At 49.6% G+C, this 25,869-nt stretch overlaps 1 protein-coding gene across 5 annotated transcripts in view; it reads right to left on the reverse strand.

Moving 5' to 3' along the window:
* LOC144098720 (uncharacterized) overlaps nucleotides 1–25,869 on the reverse strand; it is a 621,279-nt gene that overhangs the window by 402,938 nt on the left and 192,472 nt on the right. Inside the window, exon 1 of one of the 5 annotated variants that reach the window (XM_077631554.1) lies at nucleotides 17,933–18,173. The exons of 2 other annotated variants lie outside the window; for them this stretch is intronic. Coding sequence is in view for 2 of the 3 variants with exons in the window: in XM_077631550.1 (XP_077487676.1) it covers nucleotides 5,273–5,465 (193 nt within the window). In the remaining variant the exon portion in view is untranslated. Of the gene's footprint in view, nucleotides 1–5,272; nucleotides 6,742–17,932; nucleotides 18,174–25,869 lie in introns of those variants that run through there. 2 more of the 5 variants (XM_077631550.1, XM_077631552.1) reach the window with 2 other exon arrangements.

A 25,869-nucleotide genomic window follows, 5' to 3' on the forward strand; every position in this document is an offset into this window, starting at 1 on the left:
GCATTATCGTTTTTGCTGAGTCATTCTGAGTCCGGATTCCACCTCCTCTTCCCTACAAGTGGATAGGGGGAGAGGGTAGAGAGAGGGGGACGGTTGACAGGTGGCAGGGGGAGAGAGGCAAATTACCCTAAACACTACCTAGCAGGTGGGGCTTCACGCAGACACCGCCGGTCAGTTTTCGCCTGCATGGACCTCCAATGCTTTCGGGCGCACGCACGCACGCACGCACGCACACACGCACACACCCACCCACCCACCCACCCACCCGCCCGCCCGCCCGCCCGCGCGCGCGCGCGCGCGCACACACACACACACACACACACACACACACACACACACACACACACACACACACACACACACACACACACACACACACACACACACACACACACACACACACACACACACACACACACACACACACACACACACACACACACACACACACACACACACACACACACACACACACACACACACACACACACACACACACACACACACACACACACACACACACACACACACACACACACACACACACACACACACACACACACACACACACACACACACACACACACACACACTCACACACAAAAGGTCGATTCTCGAAAAACGACTTTCACCTCTATCTCCTTGTATTCATGTCCCATGTAAGGATCCCATTTTGAAGTTCGTTATGAATGGATAAAAAAAGGGGATACGTAAGCTCTGCCTTAAGGGTATGATGCAATAAAGCTGATGGGTTAATGCCCATATATGCGAAATTGGTCATTCTCGACTTTACTTCCACAGATCTCTGAAAGCCCTCATATACTACTCCTGGCGCAGCGGTGTAGCGGTTAAGCGATGCTCCCCTGCCCTGCGATGGCAGGTGCTGCCACCGGTGGGACTTGTGCGAACCAGGTTGCTTTCATGAGAAACCTGCCGAGGCCAGTCATTGATTTAAGTGGCACCTGCTGCGGTGGTCAGTTCGCTCACAATCGGGTGGGCAGGTTGTGATGACGCCACAGGCGGCCCAGCAAGAGGCTTCAAACAGCCTTTAACGCCGACGCTGGACATTTTTTTCCGACATGAAGGTAAAAAGCATCCCGTCTGAGAAAGGAAGCGAAGGAAACGGCTTAGCGAATTGAAGTATATGAACGCGAAATTTGAATCCGAAAATCTTTCCGAGGAAGCACGACGACGTCATGGAAGAGGTTGAGGTTGATGCTGTTGTAAGCTACTGGACGTATTAGCGTTGCGATAATTCTGTCGGCAATAGCTACACTGTAGCGGCAGTTAGATGTTAATTAAAATCGAAAGCTTGAAGTACAACTTTGTAACCTGGCAGAAATACGTCACCATGTCCCAAATTCCCTCACAATAGTCATCAGCTGCTGTCGAAATCATCTGGAGTCCATATCCAAGTCTAAAAAAAATGGATTTTAGAAGATAGCGGGAAACAAGTCACAAGTTTGTGTCCACACGAGAAATGCGGGCGGGCGAATTAGTTTGTCCGCTCTCAGGATTCATATTTCTGCAGCGCAAAATGAACGACAAAAATGATCCCCCCCCCCTTTTTTTTTCTCTCAGTTTCGCACTCGAAGCCTTCCAAGCCTATGGCATGAGAAATTAAGTCTTCAGAATTTCTGCCTTGTTTTTCTGGAACTACAACTCACTGGGCCGCAGGAAACGTTTACACGGCGTTAGTTCTTTTTTTTTTTTTTTCATCGGCAGAGGCGACGAAAACAAACTACTACGCCGAAGGTCAAGTCGTTAGAAACACTGCCGCGCTACTAGATTAATTACGCTTGCAACGTGCGGATCGCGGCTCATTTGTTGCACAGCGCGAGGTCTCGCAGTTTTTGTTAAGCGTTCAATTGTGTTCACGTCGCGCCCCGCTTGCCACGATGAGTTGGGCCAAGGTCGGTTGCGTGAGTTGCATCCTTTGCACCGCTGCTCCTTTCTATATACCTGCGCCCTTGCTGAGAGCGGAACGAGAAGTGCGTGAAAAACACATTTCCCTGAACATCGCCGTTGCAGCAGAGCAGAGAAGTTTCTTTTTTAATCTTTCTATCGGGAAGATGTGCAACGCACGCTTAGGCATGCGGTTCTTTAGCGTTCGCCCATTACGAACACGGCGATGATAATAGTATTATCAGCGTACCATCATCTTCATCATAATCATCATCAAGTGATTACGAAAAAAGAAGGAGTTGTAACTACCTGCCGAAGGTGACTGAAGAAGAAGCGCTGTAATGGAGGGCTTCGGATAATTGTCGTCTAGCTCGTGGGTTCTCTAATGCGCACTCACATCGCCCAGCAAATATATATATATATATATATATATATATATATATATATATATATATATATATATATATATATATATATATATATATATATATATATAGAGAGAGAGAGAGAGAGAGAGAGAGAGACTCGAAAAGCACGAACCACGAGATCCAATCACTGCTCGCCGAGGCTCGCATTCCATGAATATCGCCCCGTTAATCCGTTCGCTTCATTTTCAAGGAAATTGAGCGCGTTGACGATGGCAGTGCGTGATAATCTGCAATCACTATACGAATGTGAGCACACGCAGCTCGCACCGGAGGCGCGTATGCTATTCACGCATAGATATGCGCGTCTCACCGCACTTTCTTGAAGCGTTGGTGTTTGTTGGGTTGAATTTTTTGGCACTGAGTGAAGGAATCACATTACGAGTCAGATCTTGTACCTAATCATCTCTAAATGTTCTCCTATAGGATGACGAATCTCGATGTAATTTCTATGGTATACCATCTCGGGTTAGGAACTGGAGCTTTCGCATTCGCCTTCGGCAAAAGGTGTGGGTTCGATCGCGCTATTCCCGCTTCAAAAGCAACAACAACAGAAAGATCCAAGTTGAAAAACACGGCCAAAGCTGTTTACAAGAAAAGTTTTATCGGGGATAAACGCAGGCCAGTATACACAGCGATTTAATCACGTTCAGCTCTATGCTGTGAACTGTATTTCAGGACAGAATTCATGAGCGGTCCGCACATTCGAGCCCAGAGTATTCCCTCTCAACATACTTTTATACCTCCGCTTGAAGCTTTTACTATGCATATCCGTATACGCAAAGTGAAGATGAATAGCTTAGGTCTGATGTGCGCCACTATCCACCATGCAACATTTATTTCAAAACAAAAAATACGGATAGTGAAATTGAGCGGGCACTAGAATGACTTCAACGCAAAGTCAAATGAATAATAACAACAACAACAACGCGTTTTAGTAGAAATGAAACTGAAGAGCGTCAAATGAGCGCTTTTTTGGCTGCCGGTGAACTATAGTACCTTTCCTGAAGAGTGCGTTGTACGAAACAGCCTCAGATTTTCACAACGCCAAAGCCGGTCTCATCTACTCGCTCTGTTGCGTCCTTTGTAGCGCTGACGACTCGACGTCTCGCTCGCAACGGGAGCACACAAATCTCGCTACGCGTATAGAAGCCAGAGAGCGCAGGCGAGGAGCGCCTCGCCTTGGCGCAAAATGTATTCACATCCGCGAAATAGCGGGCGTGTCGTCACGTCGCATGGGCACGCGTTGTGATCTCGTTTCTTGTTTCCTTTGTCACATCGGAGCGCGTTGCGGATTTGCTCTGTTTGTCACGGCAGACGGTGACGTGCGCTGAATGAGAAATGCGTTTCCAGGTCGGCCCTGTATTGAAGAAAGCGGCGCTAACATCGCAGAGAAAAAGGCGCGAAACAGTGCGAGAAGTTGCGGGTGGTGCGGCTTAGGGGGGGTGGGGGGTGAGGGGGGGGCGTTTATGAGGCGTTTTTGTCGAATGTAGCGAAGCTCGCATGTTTTAGTTGTCCGTTATTCGAAATAAACGTTCCGAAATAAAAGAGGATATTAAGATCACAGTGGTTTAAAGGATTTGCGTTCGAGGGCGGACTTGAAACGACTCTTCCAGGTAGCTTTGCAGTTGTTAAACATTCCTGAGGCCTTCACTGAGCAGCGCGGAATCATGTGGACTTGTATTTGGTGCCTGGGGTCGACAGTAATACGAGAACACTGCAGTTGTGGAGTTCATGTCTCTTTGAAAATGCAGCGACCGTAGGTGCACGTGTCTAAATGGGAACACTTTTGACGCATGTCCATCTGGTATGGGGTTTGTAATACAGAAAGGGACACTGGTACCAACAAAGAGTTGAAAAAGAAGCCTCGTCGTTTTGTGACCAAATCAGTCCCTTCTTCCGGGCAACTCAATAGGCGTGCTGCCTAAATGTCGGTTTAATATGAGGTTTGTTTTCTGCATGGCGTTTCCGTTAGACTGGACCTAATGGCACCTTCTCGACCAAAGGCCGAAAAGGCCGAACGAGCCTCTTGAATTATTACTTTTCTTGATTTTTATTTCAAGCAATTTTTGTGCCAGCAGCCAAGGCTACCTACCGCTTCGGGGCAAACCCTTTCGAGCAAGGCCGGATTTTATTATTGGACAGCTCGAATAACACAACATAGATAGCGACTCGTCACGCCAAAAAACGACAGACAGAAAAGGCAACGCTTTTTCTCGCTAAACAAGAGACTTAGTTCCTAGAGGGATTTTCCCTGGCTGTTATTATACACTTTGGATGAGTTGTCTGGGTTTGGGAAGCCACAAAGAGAAAAATGCTTCGTCCGAGTAAAGAAGAAATAAAGTGCGAAATTTCCGCGAAGGTGTGTAGTTGTTACCGTTCCTTGAAGTTGGAAGAGAGCCCACATACACTGGGTAGAAATAAAATGGCACAGCCGCACCGGATGCCGGAGTGTCTCTGTTGAAGTTCTTAACGCTGCCGTGCGTATCGGATATCTGAGCAGGCAACCTCTGGAGTGGTAAGTTCGAAGAACGACACAATGACAAGTTATCTAGAAAATGTGTACACGTATCTGGCGTAAACTCATAGTACCCTCTTCACTCACTAGGTCTCGCCCACAGCCCGGCCTCTTAGAAGTAGTGGGCGATGAATAAAAGTTTTTTTTTTCTCCTAAGCTCTGAACTCGAGAACTGTACCTAAACGTAACCAAGTTTAGCTAACAGGATAACGTATAATTCCTTATTAAGCTAGTACAAAATTTGTTATGTTTAGCCGCGAAGTACAAAAATGCACAGAAGCAAACGAAACGAATGTAAACCTTGCAAAGCGTGCACAGCAAATGCGTTGCTAGCGAGTGTTTCAAACTGTCTTTGTTAATAGCAAGTATCACTGTTCCCAAATCTTCGGCTTTAAAAGTGCAAGAAACATGTAGCACTTATTACTTTTACCGGCACGACGCCTCGCTCCCGAGATGCTCGGAGAACGTCTGTTGGCTGTAAACTTGAAGGAACGCTTTCTGTAGAGTCTGGGGGAACGCACTTCACGAGGAGGCAACGAAGCAATCGATGCTCTGCGCTTGAACGATCGCACTTCACAAGCAGAGGCCGAATCCCTGGTGAACTTGGTTGGCGTCATGATCTCACCGCACAGGACCCCGCCGAAGTCAGGCGCATATTGCTCGGCGCATGCCGACGGCACAGAATCCACGTCACCGCCTTCTCCGGGAAGACATCGCTAAGTTTCTGCTACTCCGAAGCTTGCAGCAGGCTTCACCGTTTAGTGAGAAGCAGTTTGAAGTCTGAGACGAGTCATCACTGATGTAGGCACCGGACGTTCTTCGCAAGACTAGTGACTACAACCATTGCGAAAGGAGCTCTATTCCGGTCGATGAGACGTTGTTCAGAGCTGACGTCTGTCACCCAAATAAAGAAGTCTAATCCAAACTCAGTCATGAAGGACTCGAGGTGATCATCGGCTCGTATCTTGGAGAAGCGTGATACGTTTACGAACAACGGGGAACGATGACTGGCATAGAGCCACGGGCCGCAGACGAAATCCAAAAAATAATCCCAAACGAATCGTGCGACAGGCGCTAGAACAGCGCTGGTTTAGGACGATTCACAAGCATCACAAAACACCGGTTTACACACACGGCACCGCACTTATGGGACGCCTTTCCCCGAGGACACCGAAGACTCTTACACGCCAGGTGACTGGGCACTGGTCTAAGCCAGAAATGGGCGCCGCATCGCAGAATCCCCAAGCACTGTGCCTCGAGGCAGCCCGATAGAACAACAACACACAGAACACGCACACCTCAGGCACTGAGCGCCGGCGCAAGAGTGAACGCTCGAAAGCCCATGCTCAAGGATCAGCCAAGGACATCCGCAAAGTGTGCCACTATAAGAGCCCAGAGAGGGAGAGAAGCTAAGTGGGTGAGGGCGAGAGGCGCTCTCCCGAACACCACTCCTTTCTCCCAGGAATACAATGGAGTGCGCTGTGTGTGCGTGCCTCCAGCGATGACGCTGGAGGAGAAATCCTGCGATGTGGAACCTCTCCTCTTCACCGGCGGATGAGTAGCAACCGTCGGCACGCGAGCGCCTACAACAAGCCGACAGCGCATTGGCCGCACACACACACAACACAAACGCACCACAGCTGTCTTCTATGGGTGAAAGGCCCGCCACACAGGGAGCTGTCGCGCGCCCTCTGCCTCCTTCGCGACGGAGTTGTGGCACTGCGTCCGCCAATGTATTGTCTCCGCGTCGCGTGGCGGTGTCACGACGCAAGGTGAAGGCCGCGCGTCCGTCTCTGCTGATGCGTGTCCGTCGCGGTTCGGGCGGACGTCGCCACAGACTCCGGCATAACCCTATAGACGACGACCGCCAGTCAACGCCGCGACTCCCCCTGTGATCGCCTAGAGAGCTCAGCATCTGCGTCCCGAAAGCGCGGAGAGAAGACGGTGGCGAGGGAGTGAAAGAGTTATTCCATTCCGACACTCATCGACTGGTGAAGGGGGAGCTCAGCTGCAGCTTCATTCTCTTTACTACTTCTTTTCTCCTCCTTGCATAATGAGTGTTACAAAGCGCGCAGTCAGAGAGGGAGGCCACCGCACGCGCGCTCGCGCGCTCTCCCACGTGCTTCGGCGCCGTCAAGGTGAACGTGTTTATTGCTCGGTTCGGTGCCCACGGCGTCTGTGCGTGTGTGTGTGTGTGTGCGTGCGTACACAGCATGCACGGTTTCCGCGGCGCGGCTTCTAATTCGCGCTGTTGTGCAAATGACAGGCGAGGAGGAGGAGGAGGAGGAGGAGGGGCTCTAATTTGCCGACGGGTCTGCCAGCCAGCCAGCCTCCGGCGCAGGGAGCCGAGATCATTTCGCGCGCACGCGTAGCATTCCGCGCATTTACACGCGAATGGACTTGGCTGCTCGTCATGTGACGACCACCGAGACGGCCTCCTTCTTTCCTGGCTCTACTCCGCGCCAATCTTATCCATTACCCGAACCGCCATGTGTCTTTTACTTTACTAAGTTTTATGAGGGGGTGAAAAGAAGCACCCGCGTTTTCTCTTCCCATTCAGTCCCTCTACACAGTTGAATGGACTAGTGGGTGTAGCGGGGGGGGTCTTTTGATTTTTTTTACACTCCTGTCACATGAACGAACGGTGCGCACATGCCGGTGATCGTTGCAAGGATCAACGGCATTGTACTATGAAGACTATTTTAAAGGCGGAGCTGAGAACTGAACTATCGACGAACTTACGCCGAGCTCAGAAGTGACTATATGGGATGCTCCCATGCATATGTGAGTACTCCTCGTTTTTTTTTTCTTATATGAGCCCTTACGCTGGTTTTGGCGAACGCGATGCAAAGTGTGCGACACCTGAGTCCTCAGGAGGCCTCAGAAACCACTAGCACTTGGTGTAGTCACGTGATTCTTCGAAGGCACGGTCGTCTTCACACCCGCGAGTATCGAAAAACTGCATTGACTTTCCGCGCTTCCAAAAGCGTTGAGCGGAAAGCAAGAGCTCTATCACCCCCTTCCACAGCGAGAATGGTCGATCCCGGGCACCCACGGGCCAACTACCTCTACAGATCGCATGACCGCTGACGGTGCACTGTCATTGGCCGCCTATGCCCCACTGGCGCCTAGTTTGAACGCGGCTATATCAAGGGGTCATGTAACGCAAGGACGGCGGCGTTATTGAATTCTCATGACAGCACTGGAAATTTTGCAGAACACACCTCTCGTAATTGCCGCTGCTAAATGTTGAATACAGACAGGTCAGTTCTGCGCCCACATTTTTGTCTTTTACACCTTAACGCAATCAGTCTAAAAACGGAAAAGTGCGAATAACCTTAGTCCATGGACATCAGCAGCGTTTTGACGAATAGACTCTATTACGGTGACACGCGGCAGTGGTATGCCTGAAAGGGTCCTCCCAGCAGGTTATTGTTCGCAAGGCCTCCGCACTGCAGAAGAGCTGGCGCTGGCCAGTTATTATCCATTCTCCAAGCTAGGAAAACGCGGGGAGCCATTGTGCGCGTATTTACCAGCTGCCAGCGTCAAGCTTAATTTGCAGTTTGCTGCACGGCGCCTGCCGCCTCTGCTTAAGAGGAGAAGCCACTGACCCCCTCTCCCAGTCAGCCGCCGTTACCGAGACAGCACTAACCCTTCAGAAGCAATTTGAAGGCGACAGTGAGGCGGCAGGACGGCTGATGGTTGGTCTCACTGAACGTCGCCTGCCTCCCCAAACTGCCTCGGCGGTAGATATTTTGGGGACTTACTCAGCGTGCATTCATACTGCCTGCCCTGTCCGCACCCCTTAATTGTAGGTGTCGATGGCGGTGAATACGGGGTTGTGCGACGGCGTGCCGCCTGAGCTGAGAAAGTGAAATGAGCTTTGGCTTGGCCTCTATGCTGACCCAGCTACAATAAGGGATATTTAACCTGAGACAAACCTACAACAAAAACAAAAAAAAAACAAAACAAAGAGGTTGAGTAACGAAACGTTGACGGATACCTTACGAAAATTTCTTTAGAGAGCCTATACAATGTTCACAGATTTCTCTCAGTAAAGTCTACAGACAGCCTATAGACAATTTCTAGAATTACGGCCAAGTCCTCTTAATAGAATTTTGTCTGAAAGCAGTCTATAGACTATAAATAGACAAAATGATATATTCATAGGAAGGAAACAAAAGTCAATAGGAAGTCAATAGAAAAACTATAAGCCATTTTTATAACGGAGAGAGCCTGTTCGGTGTGCAGATTAGGGCGTATATCTGAGCGGAAGGCAGACATTTCGCTTAGTACGGGCTCTCAACTGATTCTTTGCTATTTTCAATCTGTAAAGTCCAACTTTTTGGCACATTCACACCCGCCATTCGCAAACGTCGCGCGACGGATTTCATTCGATAAGTTACGCTTACGGAGCGCTAGGAAAGTAAGGAGGGATCGAACGTATCGACTAAAACAAGTCGCTGTACGTCGAAGGCTCGCAAGTGTGAACGCTAATGCAACGAGTTTAACTGAGCTTTGCGTTTTACTGAACGCGCCTGCACGACCATACTCTAATCGTAAATCTGTACATGAAAAAAAAATTGTCAGTGGTTTAGCTTTGGTTAAACTGAGCAGTCGCGATAGTTTCCTGTGGCTCTGGCCGAGGCGCGCCGCCGCGCCGCCGTTTATACTCGAGTTTGGCGTCAGTGATCACGTGGTTAGAATCACGTGATCAGTGATCACGTGGCTCTCCCGAAGGTCATTTACACACACGGCGATACCCGTCTTTACGTAGCAGAGTGAAGCTACCGCTTCAAATGTGCACTCTTCCAAGACATCGACATGGTTTCTCAACATGTCACCATGTCAACGGGACCCTGTGAATCCCGCAACAAAAGGAACGCTTAACTGACAGGACAACTGGTCGCTACGTAAGAAGGCTGAGATGCATCCGTCATATCAGTCCAGCCAACGAATAACCGAGTGCGTTTCACTCCAAGGCATGACTGCTGTTGTTGTCACTGCTTGTCTCTTGTAGTGCAGGACGCATATTTTGCAGGTCAGTTCGCCCGATATGGGAGCCTACGTGACACAGGTTTTACGTTGCTGTTTATCGACGTTACAGCAATGGCGACACAGTCGGAATCGATGTAAAGGTAATCTCTTTAGGGTAAACCCCGTCGGACAAAATGCTCTGTCGTAGTTTATATTCGAAAGACCGAATAAAATCCATTAGCTTAGCTAGTTCCTGTAACTCTTACCCCCACATTTTAGGGAGAATGACAGATCGCCACGCCAGAAAAGCAAATTGTTTTTGTCGGCCGGAGCAAAAGCGATCATCTTCATATTTACGCTGCCTTACGTCGGCTCTACGCAGAGATTCGTCCCCATGTTTGCGCCCTAGAGCTAGGGATTTTGAACCCTTAGGAGCTGAGGGGACTGCTCAGTCCTTGTTGACGCCTCATGTCATATCACCATGGGTAATTGTCTCTATCGACGGGGCGTGCTTTTCTGAGAGCAGTGAGCGTTAGTGCGTAGCGTATGCGGTGCAAAGTCAGCCTCGCGGATCATCGCATCTCTTAGAAGCACGTGTGTGTTCAGCCAAGCTTAGAAGAGCGTACTTGTTGCCTGTTTGAAACTCTTTGGAGGGATCTCAGCACTTGGACCGCGTTATGTCAGGAAGAAATGTGTAAAAACAGGTTCTTGCTTGCCAGAGCAAAGTATGGGCTTTATAAAGCAAGATGCAGTGGAGAGAGAGAGAGAACAGAGAGGAAGAGACAGAACAAGGGAAAGGGGATAAAGCGAGCGAAAGAAAAGAGAAAAGGAATATCGAGTTCAGACTGCCGCAGCCTGTGTGCAAGCGCCGTAGTAGAATGGTTCTAAAGGCTCATCACCTTTTTGAGGATCTTCGACCACCTGAATTGGCAAAATTAATGGTCCCGTGAGCTTCTTTATCATGCGCCGAAATCTCAAACGTGTCTCGTAAATGAAACGGGCATTTTTCTGTCGTGCAGTAAAAAAAAACAACTTCGGCGCAATGTTGTTCATAGAACATTTTGAAATGGAATCTCCAACTGGAGCCATATGCTGTGCTTTCAAATGTTTTTTTTTAATCTTTCTATCACCTCTGTTATGCCACGGTCACCACAAACCAGACAAAAATATGTCGTACACCTATATAATCCAAAAAACCAATGCACACAATCTTGTTTGATTTAAGATTTTGTGTAGATCTTTATGTAATTATATATGAAGGAGCTAACATTGCGCTAAAGAAAAAGGCAAGACATATGGTGCAGCAGAAGAAAATAAAAAGGAAAACTTACAGGGCTGTTACCACTGTGCAAAGCAGGATTCAGCGACACCTGTGGATGTATTTGGATTTCACGACAAATTGATGTAAAGAATTCGGGAGCGACATGGATATATGTATATATATAGATTACTCTATTAATTTTTTCAGATATGCTTGATCTTAAAGTAGCCCTTCTTTCCCAGTCCTCGATTGTCACCAAGGAAGCCTTGTGGTCTGAGCAGTGGCAGGAGAGGCGTTCGAGAAGTTGGACCAATGCCAGACTCTCAAAGACGAAGTCTATTCGTATGTTTCTGAAGGTGATCACAGCAGTGGGAGGAGAAGCGAGGGAGAGGAACTACGCTGTCACTCATGACGTCACTCGGGTTCGGACCACTGAGCGTGGTGTGTTTCCATGGCGCATTCCTGAGACGTTATGAGAGACGTCATTAAAACCCTCCTTCTCCTCCCCCGGTAACCATGGATACCACCCTCCGGTTACGCCAACCACTACTACTACTGCAAACGCCGACGCTCAACCATGGGGATTGGATAAGCCTTGAACCGCTTTCGCTGCATAATGGGGATGGGTTGGTTGTGCTTTCTTTGCAGTAAGTGACTGTGATCTCGGAGGCCTGCATTCAGGCAGTAGGGTGGTTACAACAGAGCATCGCAGTCGCTATGAGGCAACGCCAACAAATGAAGCAACCGTAGTTGATCCCTTCCCTTTCCTTTTATTTTTAGAGGAGAGGAAAAAGCGAAATGTTTTGATCACTTTCGCTAAGCTGTGCTGTAGCCGCTGAAGAACCTATAAGACAGGAAGTTTCGTGCATGCGCTAAGGACATGCGGAAAGCCCCTGCTGTTAGCTACCGAGACCTCCACTCAACGAAGCGAAAATAGAGACAAGTGCACATAATGGACGGTGCGACGGTATAAAGAGCGCGGCCTTTTTCCACGTACACCTACCTACTTGCACGAAAGCGAGTGGCCGCCTTGTTTCAGCCCAACTCGCCAGGCCCGCATTTATGCATACTCACGCTTCGACGAACACCTCACAGCTACTCGCGCTGAACACACAAAAAAAAAGAGAGAGAGACGCAGCGCACGAATTCTTTCCACGTGTCACGCCGCGGGCGGCTCGGCACGCGATATGACACCGCAATTAAACCACGTCCTTGCCGACCGTCAGCAGCCTCCTTGCGGAGGGGCCCCTATCCATGCAGAGGGGCCATCTTCTTCTGGGTCCTCGCCCGCTCATTACAATGGCGCGCGGAGCGTCCTTATAAACTTTTCTTCGCTACCTCACACGGCGGGCCTCGCGTCAAATGTTGCCAACGCACGTACGACGGATTCTCCTCCCCCGCTTTTTTTTTTTTTTTTTCAAATGGAGGTCTCGGACGCGTCGCTAGTTAGGCGGCGGGAGGGAATGAGTCACGCCGAAACAGGAAGACATTTGTGCGACGCAGAGGGACCTTGCAGAATTCAGACAATGCTATACACGAAGACTGAGTCGACGCTTAGACTTGGCTGTGGCTAGGCGTCGACCGGCGTTACGCAAAACCGCTCGACCAGTTTATAAACAGACGCCAGAGGTATACGCGCGGCTCCTGACTTTGCTTAGCTGCGCTGGCTGCGGGATACAAGTAAGGTTTCCTTTTGTCGGCTACATCGAGATAGCATTGTTGGGCCGTCCCCGGAGATGTGTACACGCGCGGCTATTGTTTCGTGCGAATTAGACATTCAGCTTTTTACCTTAGGGCAGTTAAAAAAAAGCAACGGCAGCTATAGTTAAGAAGACCGGTGACTAATTATTTAGTAAACCAAGCCGCACGGAACGGGTGCCATATCCCAGAAGAGCCTTTTGAGGTAATAAAAAATGTTAAGGACTAAGGCTAGTGCTGGAAGCCTGTAACACTAGACATGCTAGGACTTCAAGGTTGTTATAGACATGCCACATTGTAAACGTACGTAATGCTTTGATGTTGCAAACATCTTCAAAGCTTGACTAAAATGTAACTTAAACTTCGAATAGCTCTAAAAAATAGTGTTGAAGAATAAGATGATTAAATAAAACTGCAATACAAACGCCATTTGGCGCGCCTTGTGTACGCTGGCAGCACTCGCTTCGAGGACAAACCCTGATTGGCTCAGACGACGTCCTATCTTTTAGGTATTTTTAGCTACCTGTTAAGTACCTTTTAGCCAGGTAGTTCAAAGTTATACATTCAACAAACTGAACGTATCACAGTTGTATTCGACGGTTTGGACAGCACGTGCCAGGAAAAGTTGACGCTGCTCAGCCGCTTCTCACAGCGAAAACTTAACCTATGTGTGGACGTCGTCGTAACGTAGCCGCATGGAAAGATGCACAAAAGCTGATCGCAAGAAACAAACTATGGGGAATCGCCCCCACTTTGGCGTTAGGCGCCCAATGTTTCTATAGTTGACGCCGTGACCGGCGACTAAAGATAAGGGAGTACCACACACTGTGCGAGTCTGTTAATTCGGGAACATTTAACAGCGCCAGCTGTTAGTGAATTTCCCCGCCTATACGTTGTCGGCGTATCGTCAAAAACGTTTCCCAGTAGTTTTCAATGGCAGCCTTAACTCTTCGATGCGATTGATCGATAAACTTGATTGTGCTACGCATGCATCGGAAGAATGAACCAGTGTGTTCATTATTTTCATTAAAGTACCGTACAATGTTCCATACTTGCACCCCAATTATAATTCACGTCCAAGAATCCTGGACTTGATTTCAGAGACGGGAAAGTTCTCAAAGCGACCCACCCCTGATATATATAAGAGCAACCAACGTACTGTCACCAGTGGCATCAACATTTTGTAATCCCCTTACAGCTAGCGCTGGTAACTTGTCGTATCCTTGTGGTAAGCGGCATTTGATTTTTATACAGGCATAGCAGAACACGGCAAGCTCGAACACAAATTTTGAAACGGACACGCCATTATTTAAACTCTCATTGCTTCTCCCATTAGCACAGGCTTTCAGCATCCTCCAGTGCCAGTCTCTATAATAACTTTGTTCTCTTCGGCGAGCTGTACGCGCATCCAACACGTCCCAACACTTCCCACGCCTTGCGGCACTACCAACGTAGCACATCACTTCGACAGCCAGGATCTTTGTCCACACACTAAGACCATTGTCCACAGTGGATGACGGGCTCCTCGGCCTGTGCAGCCTAGCACTGGTACGACTGGCTACCCAGGTGGGCCTCAGCGACACCGCATCGTCCCTTTGATCTCCCCCCCCCCCCCCCCCACCCCCTTTGGAATAAAGAGTTTTCCAGCACCAGAAGCAGCAGCGTCAAAAAGTCGCCACCCCTCGACGACACGGCAGTAGCTAAGGGACCCTCAAAAGGAGCCCGCGCAGAGAAGTGCCGCTCTGGGGCATAAATCAAGGCGGAGGCGCCTGCTGCTCGCGCGTGCGATTGAGACGAAAACAAACGGCCACCCTCCCGCTGAGGCCATTGCTTATGCAAGCACTCGCCTGCAGCACCCCTGCCGTAGCTGCCCAGCCGGCGCGACTTGGCCCGCAGGCTGAACAGGAGCCGGCGGGCGATGAATTAGGCGCCGCGAAGCAAAGCGAAACACACGGGCCCAGCTCCTCGCCGAACGAAGGGTTGGAAAGAGCTAGGCGCGGCTCTCTACCTGACACGCGGTGTCTGTCACCGAGCACGAGGTGGCGGGTTCGACTCCTGGATAAGGCGGCCGTGTTCCGACGTAGGTGAGATGCAAGAACGTGCGCGCACGAAGGATTCGGTGAACGCAAAAAGTGTCCCATGTCGTCGAAATTAGTCCTCCATGCCGAAGTTAATCCTCCGCATAGCCAGCGCGTAAAAATAAACAAATAATTCCAGTGTCTGAACATCGAAAGGCAGCACTTTGTAGTTCAGGTAAAATTTGAGTAGGGCGGAACCTGCACTGCCTGGAGTATCCGTATCTCTGCAGAGGAGGCTGCTTCGCGGTTGTACCGTAAGGATCTGCTGCCCGGGGGTTGGTTCCGAGGAATATGAGTCACAATTTACTTCGTAACCGCTGAGAGAGATGAGCTTTCGGGTACCGTGACACTAAAACGAGTGAGCTCGAATTCTTCAGTCGCACGGCTTTGTTTTTATTATTATTGAAATATCAAAGGCGAACAAATGTACAGTATACCTATTATTGCGAGATTTTATGAGCACGTTGGGAGGAACAAAACTATCCCTTGTTCAGTTTGATTCAGACTGAACTAACGAAAAGCTCTAATCTCTACCGTTCTCAGGAATTTTTTTCTATTTTGGTTAAAGCTAGAAATAACCGTGTGTAATTATTGCATTCGTATGGGCGAAGCTTGGAGTGCACCGCATTGAAGGGACTGTGGATTAGTGGAATATAAAATCAAGGCACTGCAGTCCTTCGCGAAGAACAGCGGTTGTGTAGCGTACGGGAGTTTGCACATCCCTATAAAAATTTCTTCACATATAGACTGTCCATACACTTCTGTCTATAAAGTCTATAGACTCTCTATAGACAAACCCTAAAGAACAGTCTATAGGCAATCTATAGATTTATGACCATACACTTTTAGTAGACTTTCCTATAGACTGTGCATAGACTATGAATAGACAAAAAGAAATATTTATAGGAAGGAAATAGAGTCTATAAGAAGTCTACAGACTGTCTATAGACCATTTTTGCAAGGGCCTTTTCGCCTCCCCCACAAAGCGACCAGCCACACCACCACGACGGGTACAGATCCCCAAAATCAACCATATACAAACCTTTATCTCTTGATAACTCATTCAGTATAAGGTTTTTAACGATACATTTTCCTGGTATTTATTAAGGCTCTATGCTTTACTCTCTTACCGAGAAGCCAGCAGGCGCATGCGTTTAGACGTCAACTGTCCACGCAGTCTCATTTCATAAAACAGCGACCCTAATAAATGCATCGTTTCCATAACCGATACATAGTCAACGAAGCCCAGTACATCCGATGGTGCAATACCACACAGCATGGGCTGCTATCATGCAGTCAGCATTTAAACCCGCTCGCTTACATAGTGCGCTCGCATGTTGTACAGCACGGCAGGCGCTGAACCCCTATAATCGGTGAACGGGTGTACACCGATAGTGCTTGTCTGCGATAATTTCTAACGCGCTAAATCGCGATTCGCGCTTGTTCGCGTTCTCCATCGTAGTGTCCCTGCAGTCTGCCGTTCCACTAAGAGTTAGTGTTAAGTGCATACGGAGTACTGTATAAAAAGTGCTTACAGTGTGCTTACGGCCACAATTACAGCGAACAGCAGTGACAGGACCGCTCTTAAGTGCGGTGATAATCAGATGTGGGGATCGCGAGAGCAGCACCGGTTGCGCCGAAAAAAGCGAACAATTTTAGAGGTCGCCTCGCGGCCAGGCCCCGTTGTATGGTGGCGGAGGTCTGGGCGTGTTCGAGGCCGTTGGCGACCAAATCCCACGCAGTTAAAAACATGGTTCGTTACTGGCCGTTATCGTTGTAATCTCATTTAGGTTTTGCGTCGCTGTATTTAAGAAACAGGAGGGCCTTTGTAAGGGCCAGAAGTTAGCCTGTGTGAGAACCAGTCAGAGTTCCGAGGCCATGCCATCGCAGCCCGTAATACCAAAACAGATCACGTGCAGTGTTCATGCTTTACAGCCTATTATAAAGTATGTACTCCTGCGAAGCTGAGGGACAGGAAATAATCCAACATTATTTTTTTCTCTCAGAACCAGTAAGATAACCATTTCATCTCTAGAATCAGTCCCGTTGGCATGGCGGAGATGTCTGCTGGAAAATCCTGACAGACGTCTCGGCGAAGCATTCGTAAAAAGAATCCATTTACAAGGATATCCACTGAGTGCCTTTCACTCGATTTCAGCATTTGCTGCACACAATTTTTCGCTTGAGTAAATGCAATAGGGACAGGCACTGTCAACCGGTAGCTCAATAAATTATGGGCTTGTTATAAACCGAGTCAGACAGTGCCATTCTTTTTCGCCACCTGAATGCTGACTTCGTTATAGGTTATGCAAGCGAGATCAGTACAGGATCTTTACGTGCTTTCTTGTTTTATTTGGAGCCCCTCTATATTTGCGTTTTCGTATCTTTGTTGCTTTGGCGTGAAGCCGAAATAAACTGTGCAAATTTCGAGACAGAGAAAACGCTTTATTAAAGCGGTCTCCATTTCCAGATCACAAAATTCAGTGAATCACATAAAACTCCCAACTGAAGCCTTTTCAACCACGGCTAATACAACTGACTTCGAGAGGAAACTGATGCTCTTTATGTGCTGTCTTCCTCACAAAGAGCTCAGGTAGACAGATCACCCCAAAATAATACGATAAGTTTTGGCATTCCTGGGAATTAGGAAAGTAAGATACATCCGCAAGCAATGCTAGCTTATTTCGCGAAACAATTTGGCGACGAGGACCAACAATTAAAATGAAGACTTCAATACGACCATGCTCTTAAATGCATCATTTTCAGTAATTAGCCCAGGATCAAAATTTACTTCACTATCCGGTCACCGCGACGCAATGGTGCCGAAGCATCGGAAGTCATTCAATCGAGTTACGGAAGTATATCAGAAAGGAGCAATTAATTAACGAACAACACACACGACGACATCGTCATCAGGCTTCGTTCTTCGTAACGCAGTGGAATTCGAAACAGTGTGAATCACAACCTCCATCGAGCAAGGTCGCTTTCTATAACACTAGTCATATCAAATAACTTCGACATAAGCGACACAAACACGGGCAAAAACGCAGAGAAGTGTTAATGAACTTACAAATTCAGAGGGCGTATCCGTAAACAACAAGGCCAGCCAAGGTCGACGTTGAAGGGCGCACATGCACGCACTAAGCCGAGGCAGAGATGCGCTTTGTGGACTCACAACGGCGCAGGCACCGGCTCGGGAGCCCGTACGTAACAGAAGAGCTCAAGCGTGCAAAAACCGCGCCGAAGGACGGTGACGAAGGAGCGCGCGCTCGCCGATGTCCCCTTGCCGTCGCTGCTGCCCTGCGCCCTTCTCGTCACAGTCCGCGGCACGGGCGCAAGGCTGCGGGCGGAATACAAGACCCTTCGCCTTCCTTCCTTCCTCCCTTATTGAATAGGCGGCCCCGACGGCTGCTGCTCCCGAGTAAACATTGCCCCTTTCAAGGTCAGCTTCCTTCTTCGCGAGCTGCAAACAGTGCCTTCTATTTATCTCCTTACAAAAGGCACCAAACCAGTGCGAAAGCGGCGGAGCGAGGTTTTTATATGAAGGCTGTCACCGCTGCTTCAGCGCTTCCCGTCACGAAAATAGAGAAAAAGATGGTCCGTCTTCAAGAGGTCTCCGTCTGAAATACTCCAGACGCACAAGAAAGGTGCGGGTCGCTTGCACAGTGAAATACGCTGTTTCAGTATGGCACCGCGGTAGCGCGTGAAGCAAGGTTAAGCCAACGCACGTTTTGTCCTTGAACTTGAAGCGCTGGAAATAGCTCGTTGAAAGCCTGCGTACCAGGCAGTTGACGAGGCTGTCCGACACTGCGAAGCTCTGAGCACACGTCCTTAGGTATTGTAGACACGTTCAGCGTCAGCAGACGCTCGGAGTCGTGGTTTTCTCGGTCGCACTGAATGGTCCCGAGGCTCCGAGCGGTTGCCTGACACCTTGAAGAACACTGTGTCACGCCTGTACACCCCCGGTAAAAACGCAGGTATTTGGGGTTCTTCGTAGTGCTCACACCGATGCAGGCTGGATAAGAAGGCGAGCCAGGTTAAGCGAATCACTGAAACACTTCACAGCCAGCACTCCGAAGGAAGTCTTCAGTCAGCCTTGGGCGAGGCACGGTACCGCACAGAGGCAAAAAAGCTTTTGGAGGGTCACAGAGGGGCGAAGCCGAGGGTCCAGCGGAGTCTGTCCAGGTGGAGAAGCTCGAGGGGGAAAACAGTCTAGAAGAGCGCGATCATCTCAGCGTTGCATAGCGGGGCGACACTGGCGGGAACGCCGGCCACGGTGCAGCAGTGACGACGACGAGGAGGACCGTGCAGCCGTGCCATTCTCGCGACGCCCGATGTACGATTGTACGGATCGAGTTCTCGGACAGGCGGCAAGCAACCACGTCGGTGGAGAGCCGCAGCACCGACGAGCGAAGAAGCGCGAGAGAAGGAGGGGGGTGGGAGGGGGGGGAGGAAGACCCGTCCTCTTTTCGCACCGGCTTCTCCACCGGAGAGTGGACCCCTTCTCGCTGAGAGCGCGCGCTTGCCGGCGCCGCTGACCCACTGGCCTATACACAGCGGACTACGCACATACGCACGCACGCGCGTACGCACACTGTATACGCAGCCGCTTCAGCAACGGCGGTGGCAGCGGAGATGCGGCGCGGTCCGACTACGCTGGAGTAGAAGTAGTGGTAGTATCTTGTCCAGCCTCACGCAGACACGACGCCGGGAGATGCGGCAACGCCGCGCGATGGAGCAGAGGAGTGACCGGGCGACTTTCGAAGCGCTCGCGGCGGCGGCGGCGGCGGCGGCAGTGGTCCGTGCATCTAACACACCCCGACGGGGACGACTCCGGAGCGCGCGCTTCGCCGTAGGCCATGGATGCGTTGGTTGAAGCTGGCCGATATCTCCAAGGCGGCGCCGTTAGAGGTTGCGTCACATGGACAGCCTTTGCCTATTTTTTTTTTAATTTGTTGTCGATGCCGCGTTGCTGGATGCCAGTTTGTTCCGGTCTTCCAGAGATACGGCCAGAAGGCGCAATGAGCGGCACTGTCGCGATCGCAGCGGATTGTGTTGTGCGCATTCGCGGTGGTAGAGAGAAACTATACTCGTGGTTCGTTAAGGAGGCCGAGCTAAATAAATATACCGCTGAGTGTTTCCCGGGTAGGTGGGGGGGGGGGGGAGGGGAGGGGGGTTGGAATCGGCCAGACAACGACCTTAAAAAAGAATATACACTCTCTGTAGATGGCGCTTCCGACTGCGCACGGAAACAGTACAGAATATGGGACTTCGATTTTAATTTCATTTTCGCTGCTGAAGCGGGCTACAATTGCACCGGCTATGTACAGCTAGACTAATGGGCAGTGCTGCGACATTTTGCCCAGCGGCACAGGAAGACTGGGAATGCTGTGTCTCTCTGTCTACCAGCGACTACAATCGGTCACCGTCCCAGGCGCTTGCAGCGCCTGCTCATAAATAACGGGAGAGCCGAGTAACTAGCCCGTCGCCTTGGACTTGGACTACACTGTCCCATATACACAATCGCGACACAAAGAGGGTTTCCGGTCATCCGCACTTTGGGTGTGGCGCACTAGTCACGTCTACTTACCAGCGGTGGGAGCACGTCGATGTGGTGCAACACACAAGCGAAATGAAAAAAAAAATGTATCGCGGTTCACGTGTATAGTCAGCGTACTGCGGGACATGTATGCGATCTCTGCTGGCGGGGTTGAGCGAGAACGGGTTTAGACGCATTAGCGGGATCATCCGTTTTGTTTAGGCACCGTTTTTTGCGCCCAAGATGGGACCCCGAACTCGGAACAGCGGCGTTGGAAGATGATCGAAAAGGGGTGGTAAAAAAATAAATAAAAGAAAGCGATGGAAAAGCCGGCCGGAGGCGAATTTCTCGTTGAGCGGTTATATCGCATACGGCGATCTCACGCTCGGGGCTCGGGCAGGTCAAGTCGCACTTCGCCAATAGAAGGTGCTTACACTTGCCCAAGCTACTGGAGGGCGCAATAGTCGAGCTGAAGCACTTATATTTTATTTTTTTATTGTTGTTGCACCCTTATACAGATAGCACAAATTGAAGAGGGGGAATAGCTATATAGAGGAGGCCGTTACGGTGCACGCAGCTATTTTGTTTCTCCCCCAACCTTCGTCACATCCGCAACGCGATCGTGCATAAAGTAAAATACAAACGAAAACAATACAACAACCATACACACAAAAAAGAATCGGGGCAGGCAAAATGCATCAAAATGTGATTAAAGAAGAAAACATGGAAGGATGAAACACTGAAATATTCAGAATTATTTTTTTTTTAAAGAAAGGAAGCATGCTAAAAGATCATACCATAGGTTCCAGCCATGGCAGTATAAGCAAATGGGAATTTCAATAAACATGTCAGCCGTACAGATGAAACAGTGGCTGAAGTGAATAGGAGGGGTGCTAAATATAACAATGAATTTAGAATTAAGTGAGGGAGCCGATTTATCGAAATTAATGTCAGTAAAATGGAATAATGCTTATTATTTCATTTTAATTCACTATCCTAATAAAAATTCATTAATAGGTATAGAAGGCTGAGAGAGAACGGTTCAGCGAAGCGGAACGACAACATGTCAGCTTTATTGCAAAATCGCCGGACTTTTCTTCTTTTCAGGGAAGTATTCGTTGCTGTACTTTGGTGCTTCGGATTGGTAAATATTTCAATACCGCAGAGTCGTATTATGGAGATGAGATTTATGGAGGGTGAGATATTTTTTTTTAGGCCACAAAAACATGGCTTGTTTGTTGACAAACCTCTCATGTAATTCACGAGCCAGTTCAAAACCGCAAATCTTTGTCGCTGCAAATGCTGCGAAGTCGAGCCCAAGAGCTTCATGGACGAAGCTAGTTTCGTTATTGCTTACAAGCCGTTGAGATCACGCACACGCTATCTCGTTCATTTAAACCCGCTTAATTCGAACGCCCGTTTTGTTCGAAGAGGCGATTTTGCTCCTAAAGCACTAAAAGATTTAAGATGCTCCCGTTAACTGAAATGCACATAATTCGAACCGACTTTCGATGTCCTTCGATTTCGTGTCAACGACTGTCAATAATAAAGTCCACTTATTGCGACGCTGTTATCAGTGTCTAAGAGCCTATCGAAGGTTTCGGAAAATATCCTCAGCGTACGCGTTCCCCGAAGACTCGTCGCGAGCCAACTGATCGATCGAAACGCTAGGGGTGTCTCGTCCAAGAAGTCTCCGGGCAGTAATGGAGGTCGCACTCGGCAATCAAACGTCCAGTGCCCTCGCCAGCGAAGTGACTGGCTAGGGCCAAGTATTGGCGAAGGGACCGGAAGCCCGTAAATAAATGTCGCGTACGCTGCTGCCCACGCTGGCAATTACACTCCCCGCCGCACCCGACGGCCGACGCCAGAAGGTGCGCTGCGCCCACGTCGTGTGGGCTGGCTCTGTGCACCCCCTCTCCGCAAAACCGCAGATGTGCCCGACAAGCTGCCGAGAGACGCAGCGAGCTCCAACCGGCCGCAAATCCACAGTCTTCTTCTGCCGTTTTCTTTTCTTTTATCTTTCCCGTAGTCGTCTTTTACGACGCTACAAAGTTTTACACTAAACTTCCCGCGACAGTTGCGTCTCGTCCTGGAATAAACGGCGTCTCTGAGGCCTATTTTCGGGCCCTCGCCCAGTGAGCGACGATGCCGGCGCGGCGGGAGCAGGTAATTGGGGATTGCGCAACTGCGAGCGGAGTCAGCAAAACCTCGAGCTTACTTCTGAACGTCTAGAGGGTGTAAATAGACAACCGCGGCATCCGAAGTCGCTATGTCGGGGTCCTCCGTATATACATACGCAAGACACGAGAAGGGGGCATCGCCACGAGCATGCCCTTGCAAAGGCTCCATTCACGGTTATTCTTTGTCCCATCGTTCCATTAGCTTGAACGGCGTGCGATCGTGAACGTTTAATTTTCGTCACAGCTTGCTAGCTCTCTTTCGCAGCAAGGAAACTGCCCGCTGCCGCTAATTGCGCAAGCGGAGAAGAGTAGCGGCAGCTGTTCATTCGTCACGAGTGGAAAGAAGAATGAATGCGAGTCGCCGCGCCTTAACGTTTGAGGAGGAGGAGGAGGAGGAGGAATACACAGCTCCTCGCAAGACGAACAGCCATCGCCGATCGCCATTCCTCACCCTGTACGGAGGCGGCCGTAAATCCGGGAACGTCATCGAGCACCAAGCTGTGCTTGTGCTGAGTGAAAAATTGCGCGCGGCGAAAGCGCGTCGGACTCTGCGCGCGCTCATTAACCGCCTCTTTCCTATAAATCTGTCGTTCGGAGACCGAATGCAGCCCCGTGGGCCGCTGCCGCCGCTACCGCGCTGCTTGCCGCTGGGAATCGCGCATGCGTCGTGAGGTTCGCGTCCGCGCAAGTTGCAGACACCGCGTGAAGACTTCGGGTTGCAGGTCGTCGCCACACATTGGCTGACTCGTGCGACCTCTATATAGCGCAAGGAAGGTCTTCATTTAGTTATTCTTTCGTTTCCATAGCTCTGTTCGGCGAGTTTAATTGTGCCCGATGACACGGAGTCAGCTCTTGCATGTGTTTCAGCTGTTCACGAATTGCCGGCGTTCGAGGTGACTTCTTATATCGCTCTGCTGGGGAGCCCATGGTCGCGGGATCGAATCCCGGCAGCGGTGGCCGCATTACGGCGCATTTGCTGTGTGAGTGCAAAAAAAAAAAAGAACCTCACTACGAACCCCAACCTCGCTTCCTGCTTCAGCCCTTTCCTCAGGCGCTTGTCCAGGTGCCCATACTTAACTATGGGTGTTACTGCACCTTTACTTTTTTTAATAATCAACTGTCATGATTATTGCAGGTTAAGTAGCGGCTGATTTACTCTAGTTTTACTGTTTTCCTCTCAGACGACTGTACAGTAGTAGGGCCCTCGAAGATGGGTGGCTGTAGCTAAAAAAGGAACAATAAAGGCACGTTTGGATAGTAAGCGGGTTTCCTTTTCATGCAGAGGTCACTTCATGACTGTTCGGAGCAGGTTATCAAAAACAATGAGTGTGAAACGGAGTATGATCGATGAGGACTGTGTCCTCAGTGGAATAAGGAAAATAAGTTTTATAACAAACAGCCCTCCGGTGAAGTAACTCAGTAAGTAATGATATGCTTACAACCAAACTCCAAGCGCTTTTCCCAGCTTAGACGCCGAATACAACCTTGTATACGTTGGCAGGCTTGTAATACATTGTTCAAGGAACTATCACTCATCGCCTTCACGCTGTCGCTTTTCGTCCGACGGGAGAAGTGACGTCACGGCAAAGGGGCGGGTCTACACTGCAGCCCGACTCGTGCTGGCCTAGAAATAGACCCTGCAAGGCGCGTTCAGTTAATCCCATTCATAGAATTCGCCCAGAAATTAGGGCAGCGTGTACGCAGAGCGGCGAGCGCTCACATGTTAATGAGATGCGAGTCCCAGGAACAGTGATTATATATTCTCCGTTGCACGCACAAGGAGGGCAGACCTTGCGCAGCAAGCAGCACCCTTTGCTCCATCGAGCAATGCCTTATCACGAGAAAACAAATCGAATACATTAAAAAAAATGTGCTTAAGTCACACCTCCGTTCTCGGTCTGTAAGCTACGGTCTCCGGATAATTACGGTAAGAAAGGAAGTCGTGCAGGATTTTTTAATGAAAAGAAAAGAAATGAAAACAACATGCTCTTTGATCTTCTATGTAGTCTCCACAGGGTACTAAAAATATATGATACAGCCGGTTCTCTTTTATTTATATCTTTTAAGGAGGGGTCTGCCTCCTATTTCGGGGCCAGATGTTGCTTTTCTCGTGACATAATCGATTTGACACAAAAAAAAAAGGTACGACATCGAAGTGTCTTGTCTACGTCAACGAGAGGGATACGGGTCAAGTTCCTCTTCAGTAATGTTTTTGCATGCAAAAAAAATCGAATCATTTCTTGCTTTGTTTCATTAGGCGTTAAAAGGAGGTTCTGGCAAGCTCTAGCCTCTCGAGGCTACCGAGAACAAGGCGGCAAGACATTCAAGGCAGAGATGAAAATGGACTTTTTCAGGTCGTAGTACTATTTAGAAAGCTACAATTCTCAAGATTGTATAACATCGCAGTTTAGAGCTCCCCTTTATTAATAAGCTCGTCATAACCGCAGCTTATTTCACCCTTTTCCTTTGTCTCCCTGCAGTTTTTACTAGCACCGCCAGTGCCATACGCCAACTGTGAAAAAACAAAACTCACGACAGCGATGTGAAACTGTGCTAGTGTTCGCGTAACTTTACGTTGGCAACAGAGAAGTGTAGTGGACAGGCGCGTATGTATACGACCGACGGACGGCACGGCGGCACTATACCCCGCGCCTGTTCTGTTTTACGGACGCATGCTCTTCCCCATCTATCACCAGCCGCGTTGCAAACATGACAACCGGCGAAATGTGTCTCCCTCCCAAGATGCTGCGGCCAAAGCTCGAATCAGGAGCGCACGTTTCAAACGCGACCACGGGACGCAGGAGCACCGAGGTCATCAAAACAACACTACATGACGTCACCCGGCATAAATTAGTACGACTCCGAACCCCGTCCCTTTCTCCCCTGTTCCTTGAGACTTATCGGCAGAAGCCGCCGTCAACGCCGCAAGCAACCCCCCCCCCCCCCCCCCCTACCTCTTCCGCTTCACTTTCGACCGCACACGAACAATCACGCTCGGACAACGCCAGCCGGTGAACGAAGAAACCGTGCGTGTTGTATCAAAGTGCGTGCGTGCGTGCGTTTGTGCGTTTATGCATACGAATGCACCAGTGCACGTGCACGTGCATAGCGCGTCCCGCAGGGGTCAGCGACACGCACGAGACGTTTCGGATTCGCGCCGAGCGCGATGTATCTCTGCCGCTGGGACGGCGCGCGCACGAACGAGGCGCTCATAACTGGATTTGCAATTATGAGCAGGTGAATTCATTCGGCCGACGTTCGCGGAGCCCGGCCACCGCCGCTAAGCAT

The sequence above is a fragment of the Amblyomma americanum genome, chromosome 7 (assembly GCF_052857255.1).
Source record: "Amblyomma americanum isolate KBUSLIRL-KWMA chromosome 7, ASM5285725v1, whole genome shotgun sequence".
Lineage (NCBI taxonomy): Eukaryota > Metazoa > Arthropoda > Arachnida > Ixodida > Ixodidae > Amblyomma > Amblyomma americanum.